General features: G+C 38.4%; 1 protein-coding gene across 3 annotated transcripts in view; it reads right to left on the reverse strand.

Moving 5' to 3' along the window:
* The window catches only part of SMC5 (structural maintenance of chromosomes 5), an 89584-nt gene that overhangs the window by 23151 nt on the left and 40485 nt on the right, over positions 1-25948 (reverse strand). For all 3 annotated transcript variants that reach the window (XM_070480366.1, XM_020901923.2, XM_020901913.2), the window contains exons 9-11: positions 11679-11934; positions 9824-9978; positions 6875-6988 (exon numbers count right to left, since the gene is read on the reverse strand). In XM_070480366.1, coding sequence (XP_070336467.1) covers positions 6875-6988; positions 9824-9978; positions 11679-11934 — 525 coding nt within the window. The remainder of the gene's footprint in view (positions 1-6874; positions 6989-9823; positions 9979-11678; positions 11935-25948) is intronic.

Raw genomic sequence — 25948 nt, forward strand, 5'->3', positions numbered from 1 at the left:
AAACTAACATAGAACTGTTAGTCAACTATTAAATAATGCAAATAGAGCAAAATGTAAATAATTAGTAAATCTGGGTAAAATGTATACACCTGTCATATGTATGACTCTTGCAACTTTTCTGGAAGTCTGAAGTTATATCAAAATAAGTCATTAAAAAACTAGAGGAGTGTAGGCACAGATAAAATTGGCCCTGAATCAATGGTATTAGTATACAGCTCATTTAAGTTTAAAAATCTATTGTTTTAATGGTTACACTAAATAAAATTGTATTATACAATGAGAAAGCAATTTCCTTTTCAATTCCCTTTCAATATTTCCAATCATACCAATAACATATATGGTTCAGCATATCTTTAACTCCTTATTATGTCCTTTAAAACAAAATATCAGATTATCTGATTTCAGGAAGCAACAACACAGATACAGGATTTACTAATACTGTTGTTCTTATTTTTACTGTTATGCAAATTATTTTTCTAATTTGGTAATGACATTATACTTCCTTTTAAAATATTTCATTTCAGGAACAAGAAGTGATTTAAAAAATTTTAAATAATAGTATAGTTAGTACCTAGATATGATAAAAATTGTGATGGCAGTACACGTGTGCTGTGTGCGCTAAGTCGCTTCGGTCGTGTTTGACTCTTTGCAACCCTATGGATTGTATCTCGCCAAGCTCCTCTGTCCATGGGATTCTCTAGGTAAGAACACTGGAGTGGGTTGCCATGCCCTCCTCCAGGGGATCTTCGAAACCCAGGGATCAAACTCTCGTCTCCTATGTCTCCTGCGCTGCGAGCTGATTCTTCACCACTGAGCCAGTGGGGAAACCCCACGGCAGTACATGGTAGTGTATAAAAATGGCAAACACTATGAAGAGAGGTTTCCGCTTTGGCTCAGCCTCTTCATTCCTTCTGAAGCTATTTCTCTGCTCTTCTCCAGTAACATGTTGTAGTAGTACCAAACTGGGGGGTTCATATTTCATTGTCATATCTTTTTGCCTTTTCATTCTGTTCATGGGGTTCTCAAGGCAAGAACGCCTAAGTGGCTTGCCATTCCCTTCTCCAGTGGAACACGTTTTGTCAGAACTCCCCACCATGACCTGTCCATCTTGGTGGCCTTACGCAGCATGACCTATAATTTCACTGAGTTAGGCAAGGTTGTGATCCATGTGATCAGTTTGGCTAGATTTTTGCGATTGTAGTTTTCATTCTATCTGCCCTCTGATGGATGAGGAAAGAGACTTGTGGAAGCTTCCTGATGGGAGAGACTGGCTGCGGGAAAAACTGGGTCCTGTTCTGATGGGCGGGGCCATGCTCAGTAAATCTTTAATCCAATTTTCTGCTGATGGGTGGGGCTGTGTTCCCTCCCAGGCATTGTGGCCTGAGGCCAAACTATGGTAGGGGTAATGGCAGTAATGGGAACCTCCTGCAAAAAGACTTTTGCCAACATGCCGCTGCCTCCCAGGAATGCTGCAGTCAGAGGCCCCAGCCTGGCGGTAGACCACCCCAGACCCACGCCTCCGCCAGGCTCCCAAAAACACAGGTTAAGTCTGCCTCAGTCTCTTGTGGCGTCACCGCTCCTTTCTCCTGGGTCCTGCTGTGCACAAGATTTTGCTTGTGTCCTCCAAGTGTCTCTGCTTCGCAGTCCTATGGAAGTCTGTAATCAAATCCCACTGTCCTTCAAAGTCAAATTCCCTGGGGGTTCTCAGTCCCTTCGCTGGACCCCCAGGTTGGGAAGTCTGTTGTGGGGCCTAGAACTTTTGCAGCAGTGATTCAGAACTTCTTTGAAATAGTTGTTCTCCAGTCTGGAGAAGAGCAGAGAAATAGCTTCAGAAGGAATGAAGAAGCTGAGCCAAAGTGGAAACAATGCCCAGTTGTGGATATGTCTGGTGGTGAAAGTAAAGTCCACTGCTCTAAAGAACAGTATTACATAGAAACCTGGAATGTTAGTTCCATGAATCAAGGTAAACTGGAAGTGGTCAAACAGAAGATGGCAAGAATGAACATCAACATTTTAGGAATCTGAACTGAAATGGACAGCAACGGGCGAATTTAATTCAGATGACCACTATATCTACTACTATGAGCAAGAATCCCTTAAAAAGAACAGAGTGGCCCTCACAGTCAACAAGAGAGACTGAAATGCAGTATTTGGGTGCAATCTCAAAAATGACAGAATGGTCTCTGTTTGCAAGGCAAACCATTCAATACCACAGTAATCCAAGTCTATGCCCCAACCACTAATGCCGAAGAAGCCTAAGTTGAACAATTCTATGAAGATCTACAAGACTTTCTAGAACTAACACCAAAAAAAGAGATGTCCTTTTCATCATAGGGCACTGGAATGCAAAAGTAGGAAGTTGAGAGATACCTGGAGCAACAGGCAAGATTGGTCCTGGAGTACAAAATGAAACAACATAAGAGATGACCCTACACATGAACATCACCAGACGGTCAATACAGGAATCAGACTATTTATATTCTTTGCAGGTGAAGATGGAGAAGCTCTATACAGTCAGCAAAAGCCAAACAAGGAGTTAACTGTGGCTCACATCATGAACTCCTTATTGCAAAATTCAGACTTAAACTGAAGAACGTAGGGAAAACCACTAGGCTACTCAGGTACTTCCTAAATCAAATTCCTTATGATTATATAGTGGAAGTGACAAATAGATGGAAGGGATTAGATTTGATAGACAGACTGCCTGAAGAACTATAGACAGAGGTTCGTCACACTGTACAGAGGTGGTAACCGAAACCATCCCCAAGCAAAAGAAATGCAGGAAGGCAAATGGTTGTCTGAGGAGACCTTGCAAATAGCTGAGTAAAGAAGAGAAGTGAAAGGTAAAGGAGAAAAGGAAAGATATACCCATCTGGATGCAGAGTTCCAAAGAATAGTAAGGAGAGATAAGAAAGCCTTTCTAAGTGAACAATGCAAAGAAACAGAGGAAAACAATAGAATGGGAAAGATTAGAGATCTCTTCAAGAAAATTAGAGACACCAAGGGAATACGTCATGCAAAGATGGGCACAATAAAGGACAGAAAGAGTACAGACCTAACAGAAGCAGAAGATATTAAGAGGTGGCAAGAATATGGGCTTACCTTGTGGATCAGCTGGTTAAGAATCTACTTGCAATATGGGTGACCTGGGTTTGGTCCCTGGGTTGGGAAGATCCCTTGGAGAAGGGAACGGCTACCCACTCCAGTATTCTGGCCTGGAGAATCCCATGGACCATACAGTCCATGAGCTTGCAGAGTCAGACACACAGGCAAGAGTACACAGAAGAACCGTACAAAAAAGATCTTCATGACCCAGATAACCACAATGGTGTGATCACTCACCTAGAGCTAGACATCCTGGAGTGCGAAGTCAAACGGGTTTTAGGAAGCATCATTATGAACAAAACTAGTGGAAGTGACAGAATTCCAGCTAAGCTATTTCAAATCCTAAAGGATGATGCTGTTAAAGTGCTGCACTCAATATGCTAGCAAATCTGGAAAACTCAGTGGTCACAGGACTGGAAAAGGTCAGTTTTCATTCCTATCCCCCAAAAAGACAAGGCCAAACAATGTTCAAACTACTGCACAACTGCACTCATTTCACATGCTTGCAAGGTAATGCTCAAAATCCTTCAAGCTAGGCTTCAACAGTATGTGAACCAAGAACTTCCAGATGCACAAGTTGGATTTAGAAAAAACACAGGAACCAGAGATCAAACTGCCAACATCCACTGGATCATAGAAAAAGCAAGAGAATTCCAGAAAAATATCTACTGCTTCACTGACTATGCTAAATAAAGCCTTTGACTGTGTGAAAGTGAAAGTGAATGTCCAACTCTTTGCGACCCCATGAACTGTAGCCTAACAGGCTCCTCCGTCCATGGGATTTTCCAGGCAAGAATACTGGGGTGGGTTGCCATTTCCCTCTCCAGGAGATCTTCCCAACCCAAGGATTGAACCCAGGTATCCCACATTGTGACTGTGTGGATCACAACAAATTGTGGAAAATTTTTCAAGAGATGGGAATACCAGATCGCCTTGCCTGCCTCCTGTGAAACCTGTACGCAGGTCAAGCAACAGTGAAAACCAGACATGGAACAATAGAATGGTTCAAAATTGGGAAAGTAGTACATCAAGGCTGTATACTGTCACCCCGCTCATCTAACTCCTGTGTAGAGTACATGATGTAAAATGTTGGGCTGCATGAAGCATAATTTGAAATCAAGGTTGCTGGGAGAAATATCAATAACCTAAAAATACGAAGATGACACCACCTTAATGGCAGAAAGCAAAGAGGAATTAAAGAGCCTCTTGATGACGGTGAAAGTCAGGGTAATGAAAAAGCTGCCTTAAAATTCAACATTCAAAAAACTAAGATCATGGCATCTAGTACCATCACTTCATGGCAAACAGATGGGGAAACAACAGAAAGAGACAGACTTTATTTTCTTGGGCTCCAAAATCACTGCAAATGGTGACTGCAGCCATGAAATTAAAAGGCGCTTGCTCCTTGGTAGAAAAGCTATGACAAAGCTAGACAGTCTATTTAAAAGCAAAGACATTACTTTGATGACAAAGGTCCATATAGTCAAAGCTATGCTTTTTCCAGTAGCCATGTATGGATGTGAGAGCTGGACAATAAAAAAGGCTAAGTGCCAAAGAACTGATGCCTTTGAACTGTGGTGCTAGAGAAGACTCCTGATAGTCCTTTGGACAGCAAGGAGATCAAACCAGACAATCCTAAAGGAAATCAGTCCTGAACATTCATTGGAAGGGCTGATGCTGAAGCTGAAGCTCTAATACTTTGGCCACCTGATAGGAAGAGCTGACTCACTGGAAAAACCCTGATGTTGGCAAAGATTGAAAGCAGTAGGAGAAGGGGACCACAGAGGATGAGATGGCTGGATGGTGGCATGGACTCAATGGACATAGGCTTAAGCAAACTCTGGGAAATAGTGAAGGACAGAGAAGCCCAGTGTGCTGCAGTTCATGGGGTCACAAAGAGTCTGACACAATTGAGTGACTGAACACCAACACAGTTGAGCAACTGATTTGTAAGTTACCAAAGGATGGGAAATGGTACTCTAGAAGATATAATTACAGGAGGAGATTACATACAATAAACTTCATAATTTAAAATATACACACAAAAAAATCACACATGTAAGCAGTTCTAGTCCTAATGATGAGATGCAATGGATAGTTGTCATAATACAAGAAAAATAAAAGGTCAAATTTCCTGGAAACTATGTCATATTATTGGGGTCTCCCTGGTGGTTCAGTGGTAAAAGAATCCACCTGCCAATGCAGGAGATGCAAGAGACACAGGTTTGATCCCTTCGTTGGGAAGATGCCCTAGAGAAGGGAATGGCAACCCACTCCAGTATTCTTGCCTGGGAAATCCCATGAACAGAGGAGCCTGGTGGGCTACAGTCATGGAGCCACAAAAGAGGTGGACACGACTTAGTGACTAAACAAAAAATGTCTCATTATAAGGTTCAAATTCTTAGCACAGAGGAAGCATGAGTTTCTGAGGCAAATCCAGTTACTCAGTGTTGGCTAGGCTGGTCATCTGCAAAACGGAAATCATCTAATTATACCTGACTCCAGGCCCTTCACACTGTGCCATGTCTCACAGACTTGTCATCCAAGTAAACTACTTTTTCAGTGACATCATGTCAAGAATCCAACTGTTTAGACTTAAATAGCTCTAAATACACAAATGCTTAACTTTTTGGAGTCCATTTTATACTTCCTAGATTCAGCCTTTTTATCTGGTCATCATATATTCACAATCCCTGCCAACTCCCAAACCAGAAGGTCAATACAGTGAATGTCAAACAAAGTAAAGATTTTGTTTCCAGTAACTTGTGTACCAGAGAAACAAGAGGACCACTTAAGCTGATTCAGGGTCCTGTCCTTACTTAGACTCACTAGAAAAAGTTAAACCAAAACAAAATCTAAATGTTATCTCTCCAGGGTTTTTTAAAAAACAGAAGGCATATTGCAAAAGGAAAAAGAAATCTTACTGACAAAATAGTAACATACATAGCTCACATATATATTAATATTATACAGTGAAAACTATAGTACCTAACACTTCTCTTAACTTTTTCATTTAATAAGTTATTTAATCATCATGACCAGATTTTGAAGTAGATATTACTCCATTTTATAGTGAAGAAATTAAAAAACAAAGCATTGAGTTTTTGAAAACAGAAGCAAAGCCAGAATTCAAAGTCTGGTAGCCTGTCTGTTGAGTCTATGCTCATAACTAAGCCATGCTGGTTTCTAGTGGCTTAGATTCTTGGTCAGTGGTGTTTTTCTAGTCAGATATAGGATTCTCACTCTTTTTAAAGTTTTATTTATTTGGTTGCACCATGCAGCCCATGGGACCTCAATTTGCCAACCAGGGACTGAACCTGTACTCCCTGCACTGGAAGTGCAGTCTTACCCACTGGACCATCAGGGAAGTGCAAATGTCTTATTTATCAGTTTATCAATTATTTATCAATTCCCTCTCCAAAGAAAAATTGAGTCCATTCCAATACATTTCCAAAAAGGATGTCCAAGACCAAAGGCTCATCATTAAGATGTTTCTTTTTCTTAATGTGACAGAATTACTTTATATTAATTCCAAATTATAATTTCAAAATATGTTACAGATGGAATTATGGCCTGTTTGTCCTCTTGTAAAACAAATTCAATTCTCAATAATGGCAAAGAAAAGAAATTAGTGAATTTGAATGATTTTATACAAGAGTTATTGCTGGTAAAATAGGCCATTATCATTTTTTGCTCCAGACTGAAGTTAAAAACTCAAGCACTGGAAAAAAAGTGTGTAGTGAGTTAAAATATGCTGGTTAGTACTTGCCTCTTTGAGGAAAACCTCCATATCTTCTTGACTTTCAAACACAAAAGCTCTCAGGTCATTTGATGGAATATGATTTTCAATGTATTTGGCATTTTTATTATCTTTCATATTTATCTATATAAAACAAAAAGAAAAGTTGATTTTCATGAAACCCAAACTGATTACTAGAATGTAACTATATCTAACTTAGATTTAATTAGGTTAAATTCAATCCTTGAGAAAAAAGTAGATCAAAAAAGAACAGTTTGGTATTGAAGAGTCAACATCTTAAAACACCTGTTTCATTTACTGTCCATACATAGTAAATAAAGCAAAAGCTAAGACTTTAACAGCACGTAATGCATACTGCCTGTAAGAGAAATTCATACTATCCATAGCAAAAACTAATTAGTATAAAAACACAAAGGCCTAAATAAAATTTTGAGACTAATGAAAAAAACTTGCTACGAATTAATTGTAACCATTAGTGCTTTCAAGAGAAACCTTAGGTTTATACTACAAGTGCATAAACTTAATCACTTATTTTAAAAACATTAACTAACAGACATTTATGCATGTGAGGCTTAGTGCTATGGAAAATACTAAGATATCAATAGTTCAAGAGCTAGGACTCGAGGATCCAAGAGATGTCACTTCCATTCCTATCCTGATCTTGATCAAGTACCACCTAAATCTTTGAAAGCTTTAGTTACTTTATCTGTAAAATGGGTAAACAGTTTATATTTCATGGGACTTAAAGTGGATTAAAAGAAATAATATAAAAAAATTAGTACAGTGCTTGTCACATAAATTGTTGGTCAGTATTACTTGAAATGACAGAATATCAATCAGTATAGAAATATGGGAAAACTGATACACAAGCAAACAGAAAAAAAAAAAAAAACCACAGCCATATAAAATATTGTTACCCAGACATAAATGCTATAGACATTAGATGTCTATTGTTCCATAATTTTTTTGGTATCAAACTACTTTGTTGGAAGGAATGGAACAAATGAAAAAAAATAAAGTGGGTAAAGTAACCCCAATATCACCATAGGAAAACTTTTTTTTTTTAATAGATAAGCCAACCTAGGACTTAGCTCTCATTATCATTCTCCCCCAGGATACACTTATCAGAGATTTTCTGCCATATCAGACTCTGGGGCCCACACATTCTGTAAGTTGGTTACATGGACATCTAACTCTTAGATGAATTTCACCTGCTTGTTTAGGTAATGAATCTCAAAGAAGCCACATAAGTAGGGGTCATTTTTGTCACTGGTCAGTTCCTGCATTCCCTGTAGTAATTGCCGATTTTTTCCAAGTGTATGCACATCCCATTGCTGATATCCTGAAGGAAGATTTGGCCATCCTGCTGGTTTTGCACCTTGATCAGCTTTTGAGTGAGCTCTTACTCCTTACTAGTGAAGAAAATACTTGGCAAAGCTCCGCAAAGCCACACTTCACAGAACACTAAGACACAGACAGGCACCCGCGGGAGGCGCAGCACTCCAAGGGTCTGGTGGTAACGGCAGGCTCCCGTTCCGCTACTTCTAAAATGAAGCCTTTCTAATATCCATCCTGCAATCTGTTTTAAAATTCCTGAATGTATCATAGATGCCCCCTTATATTGGTAAATAGAGACCTGTGGCAACACTTTAAGGTCTATGGAGGTAGAGTTAAGTGTGGGCAGGATACAGCTGGAAGGAGGTGGTAGGAAAGGTAAAAGGTTATTCCAGGAAAGGATAAAATAACAGAGTATCTCCCTTTATCTCAGACTCAAATGTAACTTAAAAAGTAAATACATGCCAGCTAGTAATCTGACCTGGTGACTGACTACTATCAGGAAATCAAGTGACAAGAAGATGACAGTATTTTGAGGTTAGCATTTTAATTAAAAATCTATTGAAAATAATACTTGCATTATAATTTATTATACTAATAGTCACATATTTTTCTTGTGTTTTCTTTCAATCCTTACTATATTAATAAAAACAATAATGTCTGCATCCAAAAGAGGTATTCCCTTCCTGATCTGGCAAAAATATTCTAATAGTACATATCTGAGCAGGAAGAGAACACAGTATCACACATACAAGTTTTGCTAATATGATGCACGTTACAGTAAAAGACAAAGGACTATAGGGAATGATTTTGAATAAAGCGTATTACAAACAGGAGTTACAGAAAACAGAACTTGTCATGAATCCTCCAAGAATCTGCAATGAATTCTTTCCCAAAGTTAAAAAACAATCACCTAGTAAAAATGATCCTTTTATCATTTTGGGGTAACTTTTAATGTCTAACATATCATTAGCAAAGAATAGTGTTTTTATCTTTTCTTTCCTCCTCATAGCCCAACTTACTATTATAAATATTTTAGATGGAAATTTTTCTATTAAATCCACACCCACATTTCATGAAATAATTTACCAAATACAGCTTGCCCTATTCATGATGACCCATGGTCACCAATAAGACCTATCAAATGTTTATGAGGTCAATAAATTTGTTGGTTTTGACTCTCAGAACCCTCAGAATGCTTCATTTTTGTAGCAGATGATTTTCTTATCTACCCTGTCAGATATCCCCTTATCAGTAGCATGTATTTACAGAAGTTTTCTACCCCTTTGGCAGAATTTACTATATTGCCTATTATAACTGAAAAACAGCAACTGCCAAAGGAACCAGCTAACCAAGTTTATACATGATTCTTGGATAATAAGCTGCCAGTTTCATACTTTTATCAAAAAACAGTTGAAAAGTTTATTATCAAAGACCCTTTAAAAAGGGTGCAGATTCAGCAGCATACCAGATCTCATGTGCAGATTCAGCAGCATACCAGATGCTACAAGTCTACTAATAGAAAACTAGGGTGTTAATAAGCCTAAGAATTCTTAAAACAACAAAATCTACAATGATTATAATAAAACTAACAGATATTACTAAGGTGAACAAATTTCTTACCGTGAGCATTATGGGCTCACAGACTCTTTGCTTAAATTTGTCTCTGTTATTTCTTAGCCATAAAACAGCATCATAGGTATCACGATATCTCTGTCTCAGTTTATCTTCTTTTTGATTCATAAGATTGTCAAAACGTACAATATGATTATCTACACCTAAAATTGGGGAAAAAAAGCATTATTTCTCTGAAAACTTTAATTAGTAAAATAACCTATTAATAATACAAGAGAGTATCTTAGATCTAAAAGCTATAAATATCACTCAGCAAGTATCCAGCACAGTGAAAAAGACCCACTGTGGACAAATCAATCTCAAATTTCCAAACATCTGGGATAAAAGATGATCTTTAAGCTATCAAAAAGAAACAGGTCATGTACAAAATAACGAGAAAACACTAGAATTCCTATCAAAAAACAATCATAATAGGTGTTCAAAATTCTGAGAAAAATTGTTTTCAGGCCAGATTTTTATATACAACAAAAAAGGGGGATAAAAAACAAGTATTTTCAGGGATGCAAAGACTCAATTCTCAAATATCTCTTCCTAGGAGGTTACCTGAAGATGTACTCTTGGAAAATAAGGAATTAAAAAAAAATGAAGACACATAATACAGCAATAGCTTTTTATCCAACACAGAAAAGGTGTGGGACAAGTCCTAGGTATCAGTCATGTAACAGACCTTGAGAACAATCAGTTCTCAAGATAATTTTTGAAGATAATTTTGTTCCCAATTAAGGAAATGCCAAACTAAATGGCATTTCTAAAATATGGTAAATTAAAATCTTACAATATACTACCTGGCTCTGTTGTGAACAAGTTTTACTGTTGTAATAACATAAATAATACTTAGTATTTCTAGCTGTTTGAATTAACCCATAAACAGAACATGTAACATTTAATTATGGTTGCAATAAAATATATTTCAGCCTTTAAACTATAAAAACCAGAGTACGCATTACAGATTTAGATTATGAGAAAGGAGGAAAGTAAAAAGGAAGTCTGGGAGTACCAATATTTTTAGCTTATAAATATGCATTCAAGCATTATCAACATGTGCTAAATGGCAAAAAAAGAGTAAGAATATTTATAGTGAGTCACATTAATCTATGTTGTGATTACTAATATTAAAATAATAATCCCACTTGAGGAATTACAACAATAATAGGTAAGGGAGGTGTCATGAGTTGAAATCCACATCTAAAGTAACAAACTATTAAAAGATGATATCTAAAGATGATTAACCAAGACATGGAGAAACAAAAATATGATTAAGATATATGAAAAATCACTAGAAAAAAAATTGCTGAAATAGTGCTTACTCTTGACAGTGGATCAGGAAGTTGTCTTATTTAGTTTTGTCTTCTCTTAAAACCATACACCTAGCATTTTGCTAAATTTTAAATTTTAACATTTTAAAATGTTTTTTAACTGATCTTAGTCATATATACTGAGAAGACAGAATGTAAGATCTCTTCTGTCTGAACAATGATCTAGCCATATGATCTACAGGGAAAAAAAAATTATGAAACTGGAGAGGCTTCAAGGGATAAAGCTGATAGAAGGTTGTGAAAGCTAGAATAAAGAGCTTAAATTTGACCTGAGAAGTAACAGAAAACTGAGTGACTGTACAGAAAATAAAGTATTTTTAGGGAATTAAATCAACTGCCATAATCTGATCTAAAACAGTGGTTTGCTAGTGGCAAACCATTACACAATAGATACAGGTATTAAATGAGTTTCCTCAACAAGCAGAGCTGAACATTTAGACAAGATCAGGGAAAGAAGAAAGCCCATCAACAGAGACATATCTTCCATTTTATTAACATGTCTTCACCCTAAGTTTAGTAAAACTTACTCCTCTTCTCCTTCTCTAGAGTTTCCCTCTCTCTTCGCTTATCAATTATCTCGCTTTCGCATAATGCCTTTTCATCTTGAACTCGTCTCAGATCATTTGTAATGGCATCAATTTGGGGTTGAAGATTCTCACAGTTTTCTGTGGTCTTCAGTTCATTTTGCAAATCTTCTATCATTTTGCGGGTGTTACTTATTCTCCTCTGTCGGTCATGCTCTTCATTTTGTTTTACTGTTAAAGCCTGCTGAAGCTCCTCAATCTAATAAAACAAAAGCAGATTAGTATTAGAGATTGTTTTTTCTCCTGGTTTGTAAGGTTTTTATAGTGATAATAGTTTTAAAAATGCAAACACTCTAAGAACATGTGTTTTTTCCTCACTAAAAGGTATCCTGCTAGAATTAGACTGCTGCTCCTACCAACTGCTTGTCTCTTTATTTCTTCAGTAATACATACCAAGTATCCAGAGCAGTGCTTAGTATATAGCAGCATTCATTATATATTTGCTGAATAAGCAAAATATTTATAAAGCCAATCAGCAGATCTCTAAATATTTACAGGAAGATTTTACATACATCATAAAGCTGAAAATAGTCATATGGTACAACAGACATTCAATAAAGCAGTAATAATAGAAATGATGATGAAGATTATATCCTACTAATTTTAAACCAAAATAAACCATTTTCTTTCAGTTACTTTCTACTAGTTTGTCAAATTAATATTTTGAGATTTCAATCCTAATCTATATGTTTATGTTCAGGGTACACGTGTGCTAAGTTGCTTCAGTTGTGTCCTACTCTTTGCAACCTTATGGACTGCAGCCTGCCAGGCTACTCTGTGTATGGGATTCTCCAGGCAAGAATATTGGAGTGGGTTGCTGTGAACTTCTCCAGGGTATCTTTGGAAATTTGGGCTGGTATCAATTTTCCTTTTTAAAAGTTTAGCTTTGACAGTATCAGACAATGAACTGAATATATGCCAAAAATCCCTCTCCTACAACAAACACACAGAAGAAAAAATATTTGAAAAAAATAAGATATATGTATATGTGTGTGTATGTGACTGAAAATTAACAATGTTAAACGGGCCTGAAAGAAGGAAGCAGACAAGAAGCCATAGTGTTCAGCCAGGAAACCCACGTTTTAGGAGACTAAACTGGCAGGTCATGGGAGACAAGGATGGAATTAAGAATACACTATATACATGAGGAAGTCCAAGTCAATCAAAAAGGGACAAGAAATTTAATAAATATAACTTCTGCAATCCCAGCAAAAGAGACCACCAAGCTACCAAAAATCACTAAGCTGCTGAAAAAATTTTACACCAAGAAGTATCTTGACACTGACCTGAAAAACTGAAAAGCATCCTGATGGTACCTGTCCTTCTAGCTAAGTTTTGAGTTCTATCTTTAACTCATTCAACACCTTCATCCAACAAACTACCATAACTAACTAATTCTGTATACCCAAGTTCAGCTCAGGCACAGTAAATCCAAGCCTCTTAGATAATCCATGTTCACTAGGATACTATCCACATACTGCTCTGTATATTTAATTTCTCTGAAAGTCCTCTCTTGTTCTAAGTAAAATTTGGTGATTGCTGGAAGACACTTCTCCCTGGAGCCCTTTCAAATGGTGACCTTTTCCTGCCATAATCCTTCAGGACACTTCAGGACTCAGGTGGGGAGGACGTCCTCATTAATCTCCACTGTACTACTTTCTCCGTCAACTGAGCCCCACTTCAGATCCATTGAAGACCATGCAATCAGACGTTACCACCCATTATTTTTGCTGTGTTAACTACCTCCCTCAAAATCCTTCCTCAACCCCTTCATTCAATCATGACTTTAGCACCTGACTACGACTACCTTTTCTCTCCATCATTATGCTGGCCATCATCATATTTCAACATACATACAGAAAACCAGTTTAACTCTTTGGCCTCTGTGTTCCTTGACTTCTTCAACTTCAACTGTCTTTTCCTAAACACCACCTCAGCCAAACTCTCCTATGGTTATATTTAATGATATCTATGTTTGTATCTCTAACTAGATCATGTAGATCACGAAAATTCACACCACCTCCGAAAACTCTATTTCCACAATCCTACTCTTTGATCACCCCCTTCCTTCCCTTCCATTTTACATCTGTGGTATTACAACTATTGTTTGACTACACAGAGTCCTGCAAACCACAGAGCCTACTATCTTTTCACCATCAACCGCCCCCCTCATTTCTTTCCTTCACCTGCTGAGGTTCCACAACTCAGCATGAGAATCACTCCCATACAAAGACCTCCTGACTCTGCACCATTCCTAATTCACATTAGCAAGGGAAAAGGTCAGTCCTTATTAAACCTAAATATATACCTTCTATCTATCTGGATCTAAACAACTGAACTAATTGGAGAAATTTTTGAAAACAGGTCTTAGTTCAAATTTATGGCCACATAACTTAAACTGGCACTCAGAACTCCCCCAAAACACTACTGCATTTGTCTAATAAATGTATGCTCTCATTCTGAAATGAATTCACATTTTCTCCTCCCTCCTCAATCCAATATTGCTAAATGCCATCTACTCACTCAGTTAATATGAGACATTGTCTCAGATCTCATTAACAGCAGTGTTACTGCAGAGTAGCAGACTACTCTGATCAGAGTACTTCCCTCCTTTTAAAACCATCACCCTACCACCAAGTATAATCACTCTGCTTTACCTTATACAATATAAGAGTTCTTATAGCTACCTAAATCTAACCCTACAAGGCTACTCCAAGCAATATTTCCCAAGTTATTCATGGTGAAAGAACAGTAAAAAAATTATTGGCAACCACAAGTCAACTTTTATCAACTGTTGTTCAGATGCTAAATCATGTCTAACTGTTTGTGACCCCATGGATAGCACTCAAGGCTTCCCTGTCCTTCACCATATCCCAGAGTTTGGTCAAACTCATGTCCACTGAGTGTGTGATACCATCATCTCATCCTCTATCGTCCCCTTCTTCTCCTGCCTTCAGTATTTCCCAGCATCAGGGTCTTTTCCAATGAGTCAGTTCTTTATATCAGGTGGCCAAAGTATTGGAACTTCAGCTTCAGCATCAGTCATTCCAATGAATACTCAGGATTGATTTCCTTTAGGATTGACTGGTTTGATCTCCTTTTTGTCCAAGGGACTCTCAAGAGTCTTCTCCAACACCACAGTTAGAAAGCATGAATTCTTCGGTGCTCAGTCTTCTTTATGGTCCAACTCTCACATCTGTGCATGAAAAACCACATAGCTTTAACTAGACAGACCTTTGACAGCAAAGTAATGTCTCTGCTCTTTTGTACGATGTCTAGGTCTATCACAGCTTTTCCAAGAAGCAAGCATCTTTAAATTTCACAGCTGCAGTTACCATCCACAGTGATTTTGGACTGCCAAAAAAGTCTGTCACTGTTTCCATTGTTTCCCCTTCTATTTGCCATGAAGTGGTGAGACTGGATGACATGATCTTAGTTTTTTGAATGTTGATTTTCAACCCAGCATTTTCATTCCCCTCTTTCACCTTCATCAAGAAGCTCTTTAGTTCCTCTTTCACTTTCTGCCATAAGGGTGGTATCATCTGTATATCTCAGGTTATCAATATGTCTCGTGGCAATCTTGACTCCAGCTTCTGTTTCATCCAGCCTGGAATTTCACATGATATACTCTGCATATAAGTTAAATAAGCAGGGTGATAAAATACAGCCTTGACATACTCCTTTCCCAATTCTGAAACAAGTATGTTGTTCCATGTACAGTTCTAACTATTGCTTCTTGACCGGCATACAGGTTTCTCAGGAGGCAGGTAAGATAGTCTGGTATTCCCATCTCTTTAAGAAGTTTCCACAGTTTGTTTTGATCCATATAGTCAAAGGCTTTAGCGTGGTCAATAATGCAGAAGTAGATGTTTTTCTGGAATTCTCTTCCTTTCTCTATGATCCAGTGGATGTTGGCAATTTGATTTCTGGTTCTTATGTCTTTTCTAAATCCAGCTTGTACATCTGGAAGTTTTCGGTTCACATACTGCTGAAGTCTAGCTTAAAGGATTTTGATGATTACTTTACTAGCATGTGAAATATAAGAAACTGCGCATTAGTGTGAACATTCTTTGGCACTGCCCTTCTTTAGGATGGGAATGAAAACTGACCTTTTCCAGGTCAAAACCCTGTGGGCAGCAAGACCCAGGATAAACAAGCAGTGACCCCACAAGAGACTGAGCTAGACTTGCCTGTGAGTCTTCAGAAGTCTCTGGTGGAGGTGTGGTCAACAGTGGCCTGCAGCAGGGTCAGGGGCACTGACTGCAGCAGTCCTGGGAGGTGTGGCAAGCTGGCGTAAGTCATTTTGGGAAGGTCGCCATTAACCCTACCACAGTTTGCCCTTAGGTCAAACTACAGGGAGGGAACACAGGCTCATCAGCAGAAAATTGGATTAAAGATTTACCGAGAACAGCCTTGCCCACCAGTTCAGTCCAGTCACTCAGTCATACCCGACCCTTTGTGACCCCATGGACTGTAGCATGCCAGGCCTCTCTGTCCATCACCAACTCCTGGAGCTTGCTCAAACTCATGTCCATTGAGTCAGTGATGCCATTCATCTTCTCCTGCCTTCAATCCTTCCCAGCAACACGGTCTTTTCCAATGAGTCAGTTCTTCACATCAGGTGGCCAAAGTACTGAAGCTTCAGCACCAGTCTTTCCAATGAATATGCAGGACTGATCTTCTTTAGGATTGACTCTTTTGATCTCCTTGCAGTCCAAGGGACTCTCAAGAGTCTTCTTCAACACCACAGTTCAACAGCATCAATTCTTCAGCACTCAGCTTTCTTTATAGTCCAACTCTCACATCTATACTTGACTACTGGAAAAACCATAGCTTTGACTAGATGGACCTTTGTTGGCAAAGTAATGTCTCTGCTTTTTAATAAGCTGTCTAGGTTGGTCATAGGTTTCCTTCCAAGGAGCAAAAATAACAAACAAACCTCAAATCACTGCCCACCAGAGTAAGATGCACTTTTCCCCACAGCCAGTCCCTCCTATCAGGAAGCTTCCACAAGCCTCTTATCCTCATTCATCAGAGAGCAGTGGTCTGGTACTTGCATGTCGTTAAGAATTTTCCACAGTTTGGGGAGACAGAAGAAGATGGAAGAGGAGTAAGATGGTGAGATCACCAGCCTCCCCACAAATATGTCAAAATCTCATCAAGATACAGAACAATTCCTACAAAGAACCTCTAGGTGACAGCAGAAGCCCCCAGGCCTCCACAAGCTGAGCTCCCTGGAATGAGGTAAGAGAGAGTATGGAGACACAAAAAGGGAAGAGAGAGAACTTCTGGATAGGAGGGAGGGAGAGAACAGTGAAGGAGGAAGAGTTTCCGAGCACAGGAACTCACAGTTGAGCCCAAAGGGAGCTGCAGAATCTTGGAAAGCCAGGCACAGCACGGATCTAGGGGGCAGTAAACAGACAAAGCTGCTGCATTTCTCAGCTCATAAACAGCTCACGGACTGTGGCCCTGACTCGACAGTGTGTTTGGGAAACCCAGAGAAGCCCACAGAGCCCTGCAGGGAAGAAGGTGCTGAGAGAGGCGCAGCATACAAACCTCTGCAGCGCAGACAAACCTTGGGTGTAGAGGGTGAGGGGGGCGTGGTGTGAGAGGCACAGCAGCACATACAAACCTCTGTAGGGCGCACAAACATTGTGGCACAGAGGCTGGGCCCTGGGGGCTGAAAGGGGGGCACACAAAAACCCCTGTAGGGCACACAAACCATGTGGTACAGAGGGTGGGCTCCGAGGGCTGAGGGAAGCCCACACAACTCTCCATGATGCAGAGGGCAGGGGTGGGGAGCCAAAAAATGATCCACACAAGTCCCTACCTAGAAAGCTTCGGCCTGTGGGGCGGAACTGGGGACAGAGGCACTGGCAATAATTCCAGGAACAAGTAGGGGGCTGGTGGCAGTGAAAATATGCTAGGAGGGCCACTTTGAGATGGCTGCAGAAATAGATATGTCTAACACTGCCAACAGAGAAGGCAATGGCAACCCACGCCAGTACTCTTGCCTGGAGAATCCCATGGACGGAGGAGCCTGGTAGGCTACAGTCCATGGGGTTGCTAAGAGTTGGACATGACTGAGTGACTTCACTTTCACTTTTATGCACAGGAGAAGGAAATGGCAACCCACTCCAGTATTCTTGCCTGGAGAATCCCAGGGACAGAGGAGCCTGTTGGGCTGCCGTCTATGGGGTTGCACAGAGTCAGACACGACTGGCGTGACTCAGCAGTAAGACTGCCAAACCAGAAAGGCTGCCCAAAGACATACTGAACCCACAGACACCAGAAACCTACTACTGGACACTGCGCTGCCCTTCAGAGGCAAGACCCAGTTTGATCAACCAGAACACAGGCACAAGCTCCCCAAACGTGAAAATATTACAGGACACTAACCCAACCCCATCCACGGGAGCAGACTCCACAACCAAGATCTATAATCTTGAGAACTTTTTCTTCCTTTTTAAATCATACTGTTTATTCCCCCTACATATTTCTATCTTCACATTAGACTTTTGTGGTGCTGGGGAGTGTTCTTCTTTTTCTTGTTAAAAAAAAAAAAAAGAAATTTAAAAAAATTTTTTCACCCTTTCTTGGGTGATTTTTCTGATTTTGTTTTTTTATATATTTGTTTATATATATATATTTTTTTATATATTATATTTTATATATTTTTATATATTTGATTGCTTTCTTATAGTTTTTCACCAGCTGTAGCTGTTCCTGAATATATATAAATCCTTTTCAAATTAGTCTATTTATTTCTGTTTTTCTACTCTTTTTTTTTAAACCGTCTTTTCCTCCCCGTTCCTCTTCCTTCTCCTTTTCCTTTTCTTAGCCTTCACTCTTTCTTTTCACCATGTAGGTTAAACTGCTGTGCTCTCCTGGCTATATTCCTCAGCTAGCACTCTGCTCAGGCTCAGTTTTCCAGATTGAGCATTAGCTAGCTCTGCTTTTAATTGGTTGATACCACTTTTGGTTTCCCTTCTTCACCAAGTCAATCTCCTATACTCTTTTCTTTAAAATACTCTGGTTATAACTATGTGTGGAAGTGTGTGTATATGTCCCACTATTTCTATAATGTTGATTTTGTATTTATCATTCATCGGGGTTCATCTTTTATTTCATGGCATGTTTTACTTTTTGTCTTGGTGTTTGCTTTAACTCCCTTTAATCCCATAACAAGTGACTTATGGAGGCCCAATCCACAGACCAAGGATCACACCTGAACCAGTGAGCTGGGAGCACTGAGTCCAAGATCCCAGATTGCCAGAGAACTCCTAACCCCAGGGGGTATTAATTACTGAGAACTTTGACACCTGTACACAAAGCCTAGTATCATCCATCCGTTGACAGCATCCACCCAGGACACTTTACTGAAACAACAAGCAAGAAAAAAATACAAAAACAATCATAAACAGATAGGAGTCCCACAGGCGCTCCAAAATATACCACCTCACACAGCCCTTCCCAAGGCAGGGGGCGGGCGACCTCCCCTCTTCCCACTAGAACACAGGCACAAGTCAACACAAACCACTAAACCAACTGTTCCCTCCAAGGACAAAAACCAAAAGTAAAAAGGTATACAACCCTAAAGCCTGGAAAAAGGAGACCTCAATTGGAGCAAGTTAGAAAAAAATAAAAAGACAGAGAAATACAGTGCAAATGAAAGAACAAAGGAGAAACTCACAACACCAAATAAACAAAGAAGAAATAAGCAATCTATCTGAAAGCGAATTCAGAATTATGGTAGAAAAGATGTTCCAGAGACTTGAAAATAGAATGGAGAAAACGCAAGAAACAATTAATACAGTTGCCAAGGACATAGAAGAAATAAAGAATAAGCAAACTGAGACGAATAACACAATTACTGAAATTAAAAATACTCCAGTAGGAACCAACAGCACAATAACTGAGGCAGAAGAATGGGTAAGTGAGCTGGAAGACAGAATGGTGGAAATAACTGCTGAAGAGCACAATAAAGGGAAAAAATGAAAAGAACTGAAGATAGCCTCAGAGACCTTTGGGACAATATTAAACACACTGACATTCTAGTTATAGGGGTCCCAGAAGAAGAAAAACAAAAAGAAATGCACTGAGAAAATTTTTGAAGAAATTATAGTTGAAAACTTCCCCAACATGGGAAAGGAAATAGTGAATCAAGTCCAAGAAGCACAGAGAATCCCTTACAGGATAAAACCAAGGAGAAACACATTGAGACACGTATTAATCAAGCTAACAGAGATTAAACAGAAAAGAAAGAATATTAAAAGCAGCAAGGGAAAAGCAACAAGTACCATAAAAGGGAAAACCCATATGATTAACAGCAGATCTTTCAGCAAAAACTCTGCAGGCCAGAAGGGAATGGCAGGATATATTTAAAGCACTGCAAGAAAAAAAATCTGCAACCAAGATTACTATACATGGCAAAGATCTCATTCAAAATTGATGGAGAAAATCAAATGCTTTATAGACAAATAAAAGTTAAGAGAATTTAGCACCACCAAACCAGCCTTACAACAAATATTAAAGGGACTTACACTGCCAGTAAACCCAAGAGAAAGGAAAGAATACAAAAACAAACCCAGAACAATTATGAAAAAGCCAACACGAATATATATATATATATATCTCAATCATTTCTTTACATGCAAACAGATTAACTGAACCAACCAAAAGATACAGACCAACTGATTGGATACAAAAATAAGACCCATTACATCTTGCCTACAAGAGACCCACTTCAGACCTAGAGATGCATACAGACTGAAAGTAAAAGGATGGACAAAGATATTCCATGCAAATGCAATCCAAAGGAAAGCCAGAGACGCAATCCTTATTGCAGACAAAATAGATTTTACAATAAATAATGTTATAAGAGATAAAGAAGGGCACTACATAATGATCAAGGGGCCAATCCAAGAAGAAGACACGGCAATTGTAAATATTTATGCACCCAACATAGAAGCATCTCAATACACAAGGCAAACACTAACAGGCATAAAAGGGGAAATCACAGTAACACAGTAATAGCAGGGCACTTTAAAACTGCACTTGCACCGAGGGACAGAGAGTCAAAACAGAGAATCAATAAGGAAACACAAGCCTTAAATGAAACATTAGACCAAATGGATCTAACTGGTATATTCAGGACTTTCCATCCAAATGCAGAAGAATACAACTTCTTCTCAAGTGCACATAGAATATTCTCCAGGAGAGACTACATCTTGGGCCACAAGTCAAGCCTCAATAAATTTAAGAAAACTGAAATAGTATCAAGTATCTTCTCTGACCACAAAGCTATGAGACTACAGGAAAAATGCAAAAAACACAAACCCATGGAGATTAAACAATATATTACTAAATAACAAAGCAGTTACTTAAGAAATAAGGGAAATAAAAAAATTCCTGGAAACAAATGACAATGAAAACACAACCACCCAAGACCTATGGGATTCAGCAAAAGCAGTTCTGAGAGGGAATTTTATATAGCAATACAATCCTATCTCAAGAAACAAGAAAAACATCAAATAGACAACTTAACTCCACATCTAAAGCAGCTGGAAAAATAAGAACAAAAATCCCCAGAGTCAGCAGAAGGAAATAAATCATAAAGATCAAAGCAGAAATAAATGGAAAAAGAAATGAAGGAAACAATAGCAAAGATTAATAAACCAAGAAAGCTGGTTCTTTCAGAAGATAAACTGACAAATCACTAGCCAGACCATCAAGAAAAAAAAGTGAAGAAAAATCAACAAAATTAGAAATTAAAAAGGAAAGGTTACAACAGACAACACAGAAATACAAACAACCATAAGAGAATATTATGAGCAACTATATGCTAGTAAAATGGACAACCTAGAGGAAATGGACAGATTCTTAGAAAAGTTCAACCTCCCATGACTGAATCAGGAAGAAAGAGAAATTATGAACAAGACAATTACAAACACTGAAATTGAAACTGAGATGAAAAATCTCCCAAAACACAAAAGTCCAGGGTCAGATGGCTTCACAGGGCAATTCTATCAAACATTTAGAGAAGAGCTAATGCCTACTTTTCTGAAACTCTTTCAAAAAACTGCAGAAGAAGGAACACTTCTAAACTCATTCTACGAGGCCACAATCACCATGATAGGAAAACCAGGCAAAGACAACACAAAAATAGAAAATTACAGGTCAATATCACTGACGAACACAGATGTAAAAATCCTCAACAAAATTCTAACAAACAGAATTCAACAACACATTAAAAAGGTCACACGCCATTGACAGCTTACGGTGAACAGTGTTGGATTTGAGATTTCTGAAGGAGAGAACTTTGCTTTGGGACCAAAGACATGGCTACAGTTACTCAGATCTTCTTGAGACACGAGTTTTATTAAAGTGGAAATGGACAGAAACAGCTTCTGACAAAGACACCAGAAGCAGCAGAGAGGGACCACTCACTAGGCTTCCCAAAGACACCAGAAGGGGCAGAGAGGGGCCACTTACTAGGTTTATCAAGGTCTTACACAATTTTTCAACTGGTTACTAACAACAGAAAGGTCTGACCAGATTCACTCCCACAGCATACATGTTTAGATAACAGAATTAGTCAGAAGGTTCTTAAGGAGAAAACATGTCCTTCAGCAAGATACATTGTTATATAATCATTAGTACAGAGTTTAAGGAAAAACATACACTTGAGCAACCTGAGTTGCTTTGCTATGTAACCATTAGTTGTGCGCTTAAAGAAAGTTAAGTCTTAGAAGAAATAGATTGTTGCCATAACAACTCAGAGCTTAAGAAAAAATGTCTTAGATGACTAATACAAAGGAATGTAGGATAAAAAAGTTTGTCCCTTTCTCCTCCTCCAGCGTCCTGGACCCTTTTCCCCTTGAGGGTCCCAGATTCCTTATCAACCTACCTAAGAATTCACTCCCTCACCATGATCAAGTCAGGTTTATTCCAGGGATGCAAGGGTTTTTCAATATACGCAAATCAACCAATGTGAAACACCATATTAACAGACTGAAAGATAAAAAACATATGATCATCTTAATAAATGCAGAAAAAGCTTTTGACAAAACTCAGCACCCCTTTATGATAGAAACACTTCAAAAAATGGGCACAGAAGGAACCTACCACAACATAGTAAAGGCCATATATGATAAGCACACAGCAAACATTATTCTCTATGGTGAAAAACAGAAAGCATTCCCTCTAATATGAGGAACAAGACAAGGGTGTCTACTCTCACCACAATTATTCAACATAGTTTTGAAAGTCCTAGCTATGGCAAGTAGAGAAGAAAAAGAAATAAAAAGAATCCAGATAAGAAAAGAAGAAATAAAACTGTCTGCAGATGACATATGATATACAGAAAACCCAAAAGAAACTATCAGAAAATTACTAGAGCTAATGAATGAATTTAGCATAGTTGCAATATATAAAGTCAATACACAGAAATCACTTGCAGTCCTATGTACTAACAATGAAAAATCAGAAAGAGAAGTTAAGGGAACAATCCCATTCACCACTGCAACAAAAAGAATAAAATATCTAGGAATAAATCTACCTAAGGAGACAAAAGGACTGTATATGGAAAATTATAAGACACTGATGAAAGAAATCAAAGATGACATAAACAGATGAAGAGATATTCCATGTTTCTGGGTAGGAAGAATCAATACTGAGAAAATGAGTATACCACCAAATGCAATCTACAGATTCAATGTGATCCCTAGCAAATTACCAATGGCATTTTTCACAGAACTACAACAAAAAATGTCACAATTCATATGGAAACACAAAGACCCCTGAATAGCCAAAGCAGTCTTGAGAAAGAAGAATGGAGCTGGAGGAATCAACCTTCCTGACTTCAGACAATACTACAAAAGCTACGGTCATCAAAACAGTATGGTACTGGCACAAAAAAAACAGACCAATGGAACAAGATAGAGAGCCCAGAGATAAACCCATGCACCTATGGATGTCTTATTTTTGACAAAGGAGGCAAGAATACACAATGGGGCAAAGATAGCCTCTTCAATAAGTGGTGTTGGGAAAACTGGACACCTATGTGTAAAAGAGGAAATTAGAACACTTCCTAAAGCCATACACAAAATAAGCTCAAAAGGGTTAAAGACCTAAATGTAAGACACGAGACTATAAAACTCTTGGAGGCAAACACAGGCAAAACACTGGATGACATAAATCAAAGCAAGCTCCTCTACGACCCACCTCCTAGAGTAAAGGAAGTAAAACCAAAAATAAACCAGTGGGACCTAATTAAACTTAAAAGCTTTTACACAGAAAAGGAAACTACAAACAAGTTGAAAAGACAACCCCCAGAATAGGAGAAAATAATAGCAAAGGAAACAACTGACAAAGAATTAATTTCCAAAATGTACAAGCGGCTCAATATCAGAAAAATAAACAACCCACCCAAAAAGTCAGGAAAAACACCTAAACAGACATTTCTCCAAAGAAGACATACAGATGGCTTACAAAAACATGAAAAGATGCTCAACATCACTCATTATTAGAGAAATGCTAATCAAAACTACAATGAGATACCACCTCACACCAGTCAGAATGGCCATCATCAAACAGTCTACAAACATTAAACGCTGCAGAGGGTGTGGAGAAAAGGAACCCCTCCTGCATTGCTGGTTGGAATGTAAACTGACACAGCCACAATGGAAGATGGTACGGAGATTCCTAAAAAAACTAGAAATAAACACCACCATATGACCCAGCAATCCCACTCTTAGGCATATACCCTGAGGAAAACAAAATTGAAAAAGACACATGTACACCAATGTTCACTGCAGCCCTATTTATAACAGCTAGACATGGAAGCAACCTAGATGTCGATCAAAAGATGAATGGATAAAGTAGCTGTGGTACATATATGATGGAATATTACTCAGCCAGAAGAAGGAACATATTTGAGTCAGTTCTAAAGAGGTGGACAAACCTAGAGCCTATCATACAGAGTGAAGAAAGTAAAAATATGGAATCTAGAAAGATGGTACTGATGATAGGGCAGCAAAGGAGAAACAGACATACAAAACAGACGATGGACATGGAGGGAGAGGAGGAGGGAGAGGGTGAGCCGTGTGGAGAGAATAACATGGAAACTCACACCACCATATATAAAAACAGACAGCCAATGGGAATTTGCTGTATGACTCAGGGAACTCAGAGGCTCTATAACGACCTAGGGGGGTGGGGGGGGAGGGAGATGGGAAGGAGGCTTAAGAGGGAGGGGGCATACGTATACCTATGACTGATGCTTGTTGCTGTTTGACAGAAAACAACAAAATTCTGTAAAGCAATTATCCTTCAATTAAAAAAATAAAATTAAAAAAAACTCTCCAATTTGCTGTGATCCACACAGTCAAAGGCTTTAGTAGAGTCAATGAAACAATTACAACAACAAAAAGCTGATGATAATCATTTTGGAAAACAGTTTGACAAATCCTTCAAAAGTTATATGTATATCTATGATAGCTTACTTATAGGAAATTATTCAAAAGAAATGAAAGTACATCTTGTATTACATAAGAACTTCACGACAGTTTTAGTACTAGCACCAAACAAGAAACAAACTAAACATCTGTGAACAGATAAATGGATAAACAAATTGTGATCTCAAGAAAAGTGGAAAATAAAACCTGAACAAAAATAATAATACAATATATCAAAATCTGTGGGACACAAGTACAGCAGTGATGATTAAAAAAACATAGCATTAAGTGCATATACACAAGAAAAGGAGAAAATTCTCAAATCAATAATCTGAGCATCAACCTCAGGAATCTAGAAAAAGAGCAAAACAAACCAACATCAAGCAGAAGAAAGGAAGTAATAAAAATATGAACAAACTTCAAGGAAATTAGAAAAATAACAGAAAAGTCAGTGAAACATAGAGCTATTCATTCCGAAAAACAATAAAATTAACATACCTCTACCAAGACTGAACCCATCCTCGCACTCCAACAAAAGAAAAAAAAAAAAGACACAAATTACCAACCAATATCAGGAATCAAACAGGGATCAATCAATTATCACTACAGAACCCACCTAAATCAAAAGAATAGTAAGAAAATTTGTGAACAGATAACAACTTAGATAAAATGGACCAATTTGGGGGGGCAGGGAGGGAACCACTAGCACAAGTAAACCAACTGAAAGATTATTTGAACTGCCCTATAACTTTACCA

Source organism: Odocoileus virginianus, chromosome 18, assembly GCF_023699985.2.
Source record: "Odocoileus virginianus isolate 20LAN1187 ecotype Illinois chromosome 18, Ovbor_1.2, whole genome shotgun sequence".
In the NCBI taxonomy this organism is placed as follows: Eukaryota; Metazoa; Chordata; class Mammalia; order Artiodactyla; family Cervidae; genus Odocoileus; species Odocoileus virginianus.